The 9,804-nt window shown below is 45.1% G+C and overlaps 1 protein-coding gene across 2 annotated transcripts; it reads right to left on the bottom strand.

Annotated features, from left to right (window-relative positions):
• Positions 1-2,327: 2,327 nt before the first annotated feature.
• On the bottom strand, positions 2,328-9,303 carry pcdh18a (protocadherin 18a). Of its 2 annotated transcripts, none has more exons than XM_063220475.1 (4): positions 6,405-9,303; positions 5,547-5,635; positions 4,454-4,623; positions 2,328-3,466 (listed from the first exon to the last, which is right to left on the bottom strand). In XM_063220475.1, the coding sequence occupies exons 1-4, from the start codon at positions 8,895-8,897 to the stop codon at positions 2,748-2,750; spliced, it is 3,471 nt and encodes a 1,156-aa protein (XP_063076545.1). In that variant the 5' UTR covers positions 8,898-9,303; the 3' UTR covers positions 2,328-2,747. The 2 variants fall into 2 exon arrangements, with proteins under 2 accessions (XP_063076545.1, XP_063076546.1); XM_063220476.1 differs by having other exon boundaries at positions 5,547-5,602.
• Between the last annotated feature and the right edge of the window lie 501 nt (positions 9,304-9,804).

Here is a 9,804-nt window from a genome sequence, read left to right as displayed (position 1 = left end):
TGCAGATGGGTCCAGCAAGGCCATACTAGGTCTGTTGCCATTAAAGGGCCATAATATTAATTTGGATGAATAAATCAGGTTCATATCTGGGTTAACCTGACACGCTAATATGTTTCAAAGGCCACATAGGGCCGATGACAAATGTTGACATTTTCTAGCTTGGAAGGCCGAACTTTGGCATTAATTAAAAGTAATACAGTCCAGCTCTGAGCCTTTCCTTCAGCTAGCACATCATGCTTAAGCCAAGGAGTCTTAATTCACACACTCTGACAAAGGCCACCAAGACAGGGTTAATTACTTGTGTCAAGTAAATGAAGAAAAATAAGGCATGCAATTCAAACCTGGTAAATATGAAATTAATCAAAAAATGACTTTTCTTTGTGCATTTGAAGAGGTCTGCCCGCTTTTTCCACTGTGGCTAAATGTGCTTTTTTCATTGTTCCAAAGGCATAGTGATTTTTGTTAATTCAATTAGACTTTGAGAAACAATACATGTCCTCTGCACTCTGTGTAGACAACATAGGCCTATTGTATGTTATGCCAGCAGTTACTGTAATATAGCTCTGGAAATTTCAAGACCTGAAGAGGGAAGGTGTAAATTGATCATGTTAACTTCACTTTAACATGTGTGAAGCTGAGAACAGAGCTCCAATTAGTAAGCATAATGTGAGAAAGAAGAAGTGAGAAATGTGGAAGGGCATGGAAATACAGATAAATTCAGTACCAGCAGACATACTGTACACACACACAGTTAGGCACACACAATACCAGAAGCTGGGAACTGATTGGTTTCGAGATACAGACAGCTGTTCTCAAGACCTTAAAGTCTCAATTTTAGCATGGTTAAATGCTCATGATGTTACCCTTGACTTGCCGACGACACAGCATATTTGGTTCTGGCCGTTTCAAGATTCTGTCATTCTAATGGGGACATGTTTTTTTTTATATATATTTCTAAAAAGCATGTCAACATAGTCCAAATGTCATACCAAAAGTTATTGCTGGGTTACAAGGTGTTGTTAGGTGCTGATGTTGTGTAACTTTTGGAATGGTATTTGGTTGGTGTTTTTTTTATGTAAACAAACCATGTCCCCATTAGAATAACCAGGATATCAAAAAGGGTTGAACAGCATTGTTGGTATTGTCCTGACAACTGGTAACATGAGCAATACATTTTGCATGTTGAAATTGGCTGGAATTCTCCTTTAAAACAGGAGTCAGCCATAGAGTTAGCATGAGCACTGCCAGTAGAGAACAGCAACAAGCATGAGAGCATGCTCGTGTTAACATCCCATAGCAGTATGGTCAGCCAGCATAGATTAATACCCACTGGCTTATTTCCAAAACACAACCCAGAGCAGCTGCCTGTTATTCAATTATACATGGCAACAGGTGTTAAACATGGCCAGATGCAAGGCATTACCACTGACACTGATAATCTGTGAGCTAACGTGTGAAATCATCATCTGTTTAATGGGGAGACAGGTTCTCCTCTGCCGTGATCAATGAACAGAATGGAGAGTGTGAAGTGATACAGAAGGAGGTGGGATGGGACTGAAGGACCATAAACAAACGTTTAATTAGCTCTTCACATTAGACATAACAGAGCTTTGTAATAAGTAACAATCCACATGTTAATTGGCAATGGTGGTCCACTAAAGCCTAATTTAATTAGCAGTCTCAGACTGCATTGAGAAACGGCATGTCTAATCTCTGTCAGGTTTCAGTCACGTGGACTTCCTGCTCTTAGCAGTAGGGGGAGCTAAAGGACACAGAGGCATGAAAAGAAGGCACGGATACAAGAGTAGGAGGCACAGGAATTATATTGTGGTGAACAAATAAATAACCAGAAAAGACATATACCGTTTGAGATATCTCAATACCGCTCATTGTCAAGATTTTTTTTTTTCACTTATCAAAACATCTTCACTTTCACTCTTTGTCAACAAGAGTTGAACACAAAAATAATGTCAAGTAAAAAAATAAAATAGAAAAAAATGATCGATTTGTGATGTGGTTGTATTCTACCACCACTTTCCCATGAGTAGAAAGATTACAAGTGGTGTAGTACACTACTGAGATCAAACACATCTTAATACAGACACATGTTCTGATATTCACACATCTGCACCATGAAAACGTAGGCCTATTTATAAATATTTTTTGTTTGTATCTCATACACACAAATGTATGTGTGCTCTCTCACACACACACACACACCCACACACAATCACACACATACACACACACACACACACACACACACACACACACACACACACACACACACACACACACACACACACACACACACACACACACACACACACACACACACACACACACACACACACACACACACACACACACAATTAATACTTTGATGACATGCAGAAAAATATAAAAATAGACATTTTTGGTTTTTGTATTATATACAAACATACATACACTTATATAAATACTGTGTAAAAAATGTATTCTTAAAATACAAAGGTAGCTACAATCACAATGTGTACACTGTATACCAAAAATAAGGACGTGTGAGAAACAAAAGTTGTTTCCAGATAACAAGTACTTACAAACACCTTCACAATATCAATGCCACAGAATGTCTGGTACAGTGCTTTATTCTTTCTGATTTCTTCACTCTACGATCAAATGAAAGAGTGTGGGAGGGAAGATAGAAAGATGTGAGGGGAAACAATTTCACATTTCAGTAGGCCTCAATACCCCAGAAAGAAAATGTTCTAGTTCTGGCGGACATCGACCAAGAGTTTGTTTATTTCGGAAACAAGCTCGCTAGCGTCCATGGTGACCTCATGGCGACTGTCACTGCGTTTGCCTTGCAAGTGTCCGAGCATGTTGTCCAGCTCGTCCTCCTCATAGTTCTCTGGGATCTCCTCCATGGCCGGCAGCCACTTCAGGTGTGTCTGGGTGGTGGCCGTCGCGTGATTGGTGGGCCCATGTGTTGGGGTCGCCACGTGATTGGACGACGGGTTGCTCGGGTTCTGAAAGTGCGTGTTGGCCGCCCAGGCAGCCACACCCTGCGGGTACATGGAGGAGGACGAGGAGGAAGACGAGGGTGATTTGCCCGGGAGGAAGCCCCGTCGGGTTTCCATGGTGACGGAGCGCTCGGCTATCTCGTTGCACTCTCCGTAGGTGTCGGGGGATGGGGGCAGAAGGCGCTGGAACACGCTGCTCATCTCGGACAGGAGAGAGCCTCCCACACCGCACTCCTCCTCGGACTCCTTGCCAAAGGTGGAGAAGCTCTTCTTGCGGTCGCCAGAGGAGTCCACAGACTGCTGGTCCTCCTCGACCACCAGGGCCTGCTGGGAAGACTCCTCCCCAGGAATGTACATGTTTGTGCGGTAGTCAGACGAGGCGGAGGCTGGGGAGGGGATGGAGGGCATCCAGCACTGATCGGAGTGGCCCAGGATGCGACATTCCTCGGTGCACAGTCTCATGGCTGCGGGGCACAAGAGAGGCATGGAGGTTATTATGTTATTCATAGACAGTCAAGAAGATACAACGAAGAGATTGGACAACGCGGGGCAAGAATGCAGAGGGGAAGGGAGGTGAACGTGGCTAGACAATTTGAAAAAAAAAACAGAACAGAACAGAAGGAAATGAAAGAAAATACAGGGCAGAATAAACTGTAACAGCAGGCTGTCTCCATTAGGAGGGAAGTGTGGAGACAGGCCCATCATATCATAACAGACCACTGTTGAGTGAGTGACTGGCACACAACTGGTTAAAAGGCACCAATCAATGCTGTGCTCTTGTTCTCTTGCTCTCCTTAAAGCTAGAACAACTGAGAGAGCTGGCTAAAATGGGGAGCCTCTAGGGGGTTATAACATCATTCTGAAAGCAATTACTGTGAATTTTCTTCAGTTCAGACTTGAAAGCACTGAGCTGTCACTCAATGTGCACAAACCGAAAATGCATACTGATGAGTGACAAAAGTCCCTCTGCCATGCGCTCGCTCGCTCTCTCTCTCTCTCTCTCTCTCTCTCTTTCTCTCCTCCTCCTCCTCCTCTCACTCGCCAAGCCAATCACACTATATATCCCTCTATTTTAAGCCGGGAGCTGATATAATGTCATACAAATGGGGTAATAGGGGGTAGGGTGCGGGTGCCGGCATAGAGTTCAGATAGCTAGACATTTTTCAATCAAAAATAATAATGTGGGTCACTGATGAATGATAATATTGGATACATGCTCATGCCTAATCTGTATGTGCCTATGTAGCCTGTCAATGACATGAGAGGAGGCAAGAGCAAAGAGAATCATAAAATAAGGACGGACTGAGGATCAGAATATAAAAAAAGGAAAAGGGATCTGGGTTTCCTGTGGGGAGATGACCGTGACCGCTGTATGAGCTGCCACCACAGCGACACAGTGACCCATGACCGACGGTGAAAGCAAGACTTGGCCCCTGCATGCCCCTTCTCACCTGGGTGGAGTCGCTGCTGGGCATCCATGTGAAAGAGGTCACTGAATCCTTCGCTGAGGAAGCGGTCAATCGGCGACTCCCGACCCATGTCACAGTCACTGTCCCCAGCATCACTGTCCCCCCTCCCACTGTCCTTTAGGCTGAATTTATCCATGTCTTGGAGGCCGTACCTGACAACAGGAAAGATCAGGGGAAAAAATGTCAGAAGAGTTGAAGTGATACTGTTCCATTTTTGGAGATAAGCTCATATTACACCTCTCCTTGAGTTAAATAAGTTAAATAATAAATAATATTGAGTTTTACCTTCCTCCTGTACTTTCAACCATTCTCTGAGTATGGCAGTGCCAAATTTACCTCCATGCTAGCAGTTAACATTGAATCCTATGACACCAGCTGGCGGCTAACTGGTCTCATAGGAGTCAATGTTAACTGCTAGCTTGGAGGTACAATTTGCACTGCCAAACTCCGAGAACAGTTGAAAGTACAGGAGAAAGGTAAAACTCAATTATTTAACTCAAAGGGATGTGTAATATGAGCTTATTTCCAAAAATGGGACAGTATCACTTTAAGTCGTCCAGACGAAACAATGTCATTGACATATATTCTTAAATTAAATTCTCTGAATTAAAATGCATGAAGTCATTGCTGTAATGTGGAATGACCCAGTTGTGTCAACCACAGACCTGAACTTTCTTTCCATAAAATATGAAATCACATAATGATTAAACGACCACATGTTATGTTACATGACTGTAAAAGGTGAATATACACATCATTTAAGAATGCAATGACAAAAAATGTCTTTGGAATGATTGACTGATATCCAAAACTGTCCACTCTCTATGTGTTATTTCCCAACTGAAAAACATGACACAAAAATAAAGCACAACGGCAAGCTATGACCTCATGTGATGAGCTGTCCAATGGCATTGCAACAAACTCGGGTGACCAAGGCAACAGAGGATTTCTTTCTCCAGTACTACCATAGCACATCACTACTGGGAAGTCTTCGACTACATATACCTTCCTCATAACCAATTTTAAGTGAAACTTGATGTCAAAAGGGTTCTGGGGTACTGGGGGAGTTAATTACCTGTAATTCCTTGAGTACTTATTTCCACGGAAACTTGGTCTTGGTTGGTAGTGGCCCTGATGAAGCATTGACAGAAGCTGTGAGACTTGCTATATCAAAAATAAATGACACAAATAAAAAACGAATGAATACGGATGGAGAACAAGACAGACGCACAATGAATGACAATGACATGAAATGAAATGGGTTTTGATGGAAGCAAGCAATGAAAACACATCGCAAGCAAACATGCCACACATGTAAACATGAGTAAGGTTCGATGAGGAAAGAAAAATACATGCATGTAGATGAAAACATTTGGGACAAAACTGATTTTCTAACTATTTCTAATTTTTAGTCGATTGTTAGCCATGATTCAGGCTGGTTAAGAGATGCAGTGTGTTTGTGTATAGTTCAAAAAAACTCCCGCACACTGACCATTTCGCTGTTCTTTCTTTAATAAACGACGTTTCGGTGCTAGACCTTCATCAGGCAATCTCCTGAGATTGCCTGATGAAGGTCTAGCACCGAAACGTCGTTTATTAAAGAAAGAACAGCGAAATGGTCAGTGTGCGGGAGTTTTTTTGAACTATTGCTGAGTGACCCATGGTGCCATCTCCGACGCACCTGCCAGCTGAGGTGTGCGAAAAAAAGCCGAAGTTTAACGTAGTGTGTTTGTGTATGACAGAGAGACAGAGAGAGAGAGAGAGAGAGAGAGAGAGAGAGAGAGAGAGAGAGAGAGAGAGAGAGAGAGAGAGGGAGAGGGAGAGGGAATGAGAGAACGAGAGAACAAGACAGAATAGATGTGTGTGTGTGAATGTTTGTTTGAATCAGCTCGAGACAGTGCAACCCCAAGATCCCGAAAAATCATGCTCTTACCTCCACAGGTGGGGTGGCGTGGGCCAGCTCCAGCGCAAAGCTCTCTGGGATGTGATTGGAGGACACAGTAACCAGGCTGTTGAGTGACTGGCGGCTGTGGTGGCTCTGCCGACTGCTCATCTGCGCCCTCTCGGCCACTGGTGAGGCCGCCGGAGAGCGGTGGTGCGCCCGGATGGGTAGGGTGCCATTGATCGTGGGCACCAGGGTGATGTCCTCTTTGTGTATCTGCCTGGAGGGCTTCTTGGGGTGATGCTGGTAGGCAGACTCTGTCAGGCGGCAGTTGTACGAACGGTTGTCCATCTTCTCCATCAAGCGGCACACGGCGAACACCACCATGGTGGCGAGGAGCATGAGGCAAATGGCCACCAGCACGATAATGATGATGCGCTGGGACACGTCGAAAGACGACTCCCCTCCGCCTCCAGTGTTGTGCGAGGGAATGTCTCTGTCCACATTCTCGTGGATGCTGAACTTCAGCACGGCTCTGGCTGTCTGTGGCTCGGGCCCTTTGTCCTGAACAAGGGCAGTGACCTCGATGTGGTCCACCGGCACCTGCTCCATGCTCACATTGGCACGGATCTCGCATGTCTTGGCATCCATGGCAAGGTACCCGGCCTCGTTGCCGGTGACGATAATGCAGGTCAGCTCCCCATTGGCCCCAGCATCCTTGTCCGTCGCCCGGATGGTGGTCAGCACCTGGCCAGCGGGGCTGTAGCGGGACACTCGTATGTCGGCCGTGTGGTTCCACAGCTGTGGGGATACGATGAAGGGTGGGTTGTCATTTTCATCCTCCAGGATGAGAACCATGGTGACGTTGCTGTTCAGGCGTGGGTTTCCAGCGTCCTGGGCCTGAATGGTGAACATCAGGCGGCTTATGTCCTCACGGTCGAATGAGCGGAGGGCGTAAACGGCACCATTGGAGGGGTCCACAGTCACAAAGGTGGAGATGTGACTGCCCTCAACGATGCTGTCCAAGATGCTATAGCTCACCTGGCCATTGAGGCCCTGGTCAGGATCCACTGCCATCACGGAGGTGAGATATGAGCCTGGGGCATTGTTCTCTGGTTTGGAAATCTCATAGAGGCTTTTCTCGAACCTTGGTGGGTTGTCATTCTCGTCCAGGACCTGCACGGTAAAGTGTTTTATGGTGGACTGGCTGGGCACCCCACGGTCCTCTGCTATTACAGTCAGGCTGTACTCGGACCTCTTCTCACGGTCCAAAGCAACATCAGTCAGTATCATGTAGTTTTTCTCTTTCTTCTGGAGCCGGAAGTGCCCTTGTCCATGAAGTCTACACGTCACCTCCCCATTCAGCCCTGAGTCTTTGTCATCCACTATCACCAGGGCAACAAATGTGTTCACAGGAGCACCTTCTGATATGTATGCCACCTCCTCGTTTCCTGGTGACATTAAATTGATGCTTATCTCTGGTTTGTTGTCATTCACATCTACAACTTTGATTTTTACCTTACAATGAGCTGGCATTGAATTGGGGCCAAGATCTTGTGCCTGGATATCAATATCAAATGAGTTGGTGGTTTCATAGTCGATCTTTTTCATTAGAGTTAGTTGTCCACTGTCTGAGTTAATTTTAAACGTATCCTGAATTTTGGGAGAAACGTGAGTACTGAAGGAGTAGACTATTTTTCCATTGGTACCCTCGTCGGGGTCTGTGGCATTCAGGTCAATTATCATGGAGCCAATAGGCGAATTTTCCAAAAGATTAATGACATAAGATGGCTTCTCAAACACAGGGTTGTTGTCGTTTGAGTCTGCAATGTTGATTTTAAGGATAGTAGAGCCAGATTTGGGGGGAACGCCCTTATCAGATGCAATTAATTGGAGTTCATAGCTTGACCGTGTCTCTCTGTCCAATTCCCTAAGTACAACAAGCTCCGCATATTTGGCACCGTCAGTACGCGTAAGCACATCGATCATGAAAAACTCCGTAGTAGGGGTCAGAGAGTATGTATGAAGAGAGTTGTCTCCCACATCAGGGTCCGTTGCACTGTCCAAGGGAATCCGTGCGCCTACAGCCGCACTTTCAGAAATCTCAATGGGAATTACTGACCGAGAAAACTGAGGAGCGTTGTCATTGATATCAAGTATTTGTATTTCGACGTGGAACAGCTGTAAATGCTCCGTAGGAAGAGTCAGAACATCAAATTCAATAGAGCAGTTCACATTTTTCTCACATAGTTTTTCTCTGTCTATTTTGGACCTGATGCTTATTTCACCGTCTTGTTCGCGCACAGAGAGTAGGGATGTGCTCCCTCTTTGCATTGCCTTGAAACGCAGGGAAACTGAGCTGGGAAGTTTCGATAAAACATCAGCTACATCCTCTTTTAGTCGAGCAATAACAGTCCCAACCTTCTGTTCCTCGTAAACCTGATACTTGAGTGTCTTACCAGTAACATGATGTGCCAGTGTCATCAAGGCAAGAAGTTTCAATGTTCTGATAAAAATAAAAGCGCCGTTCCCGTTGGTGTCCATTCTTGCAGTTCTTCTCTTTTCATATAACTAACATCGAACAGATCGTGTAGTTACGAAAGTTATTTTTTCAAAAGCATTTCACAAAGAGTATCACCCGTGTATAAAAATGTGGGCTAACTCACAATATCTTCTCTTATCTTCTGTTATCCGAAAAGAAATCTGTTGCACGCATCCACTTACGCACAGCGCGCAGGTTGCTGTAGCCTATTTGTATGTGCGCTCGTTGCCGTGTCTCCCACTGTCTGGGTTGCCACTTCAGACTGACTGCCCAAAATAGCCCTGCTCTTTGGGGAGGAAAAAATCGAGATGCTTCTCAGTCTTACTCCGTTAGGACAAAACGCTTCCTAAATCAAGAACTGCCCCTCAGTCCTCTCAGTCAGTGACCATTGAACGCAGACTGGCTATAGATCCATATTAAAGCGACAGTGGGGTTGAGTATGTGAGCGCAGGGGATAGGGGGGCAAACCCCGCCTCTTCGGGTTCACTCTCCCCCTTCTCTCTTCCCTTCTCCCCCTGCCTCACAAAGAGGCAAGACAAATTAACTCAAGGCAAACTTTCACCATGGACGCTTTGCTGGGTATTTGATTATTCACCGCCACGGTCTAAAATGTCTTTGGTCGTTGAATGGGAATAACGACAGTGGCATGCAGCAAATATGCAGTGAAAATTAAACAGGGTCAACTTTCACTTTTCAATATTTTGATGGAGTTACAGTGGCTAAAATAACCTACTTCTGCAGGTGTTGTCATTGACAAGGCAGGTTATTGACACATTTGCACTGTTGAACCTGCATCCCATGGATGTTTATGATTTTTTTATGCATTTATTCAGATTCATCGTAATTCGGCGCCCCATCAATGCTGAATGGAAGACTGAGTCACGCGGGTGGACATTTTTGTCGCCGTGA

This window comes from Engraulis encrasicolus, chromosome 16 (genome assembly GCF_034702125.1).
Source record: "Engraulis encrasicolus isolate BLACKSEA-1 chromosome 16, IST_EnEncr_1.0, whole genome shotgun sequence".
Lineage (NCBI taxonomy): Eukaryota > Metazoa > Chordata > Actinopteri > Clupeiformes > Engraulidae > Engraulis > Engraulis encrasicolus.
Note: the sequence above shows the minus strand (reverse complement) of the source record. Positions and strands in the feature narration are given on the sequence as shown.

Excerpts from the sequence above, each read along its gene's own strand:
- pcdh18a (XM_063220475.1), bottom strand. The coding sequence starts at position 8,897 with ATGGACACCAACGGGAACGGCGCTTTTATTTTTATCAGAACATTGAAA. Across the intron at positions 5,636-6,404 it reads ACGCCACCCCACCTGTGGAG|CAAGTCTCACAGCTTCTGTC; the intron begins GTAAGAGCATGA and ends TTTTTGATATAG. Across the intron at positions 3,467-4,453 it reads CCAGCAGCGACTCCACCCAG|CCATGAGACTGTGCACCGAG; the intron begins GTGAGAAGGGGC and ends TGTGCCCCGCAG.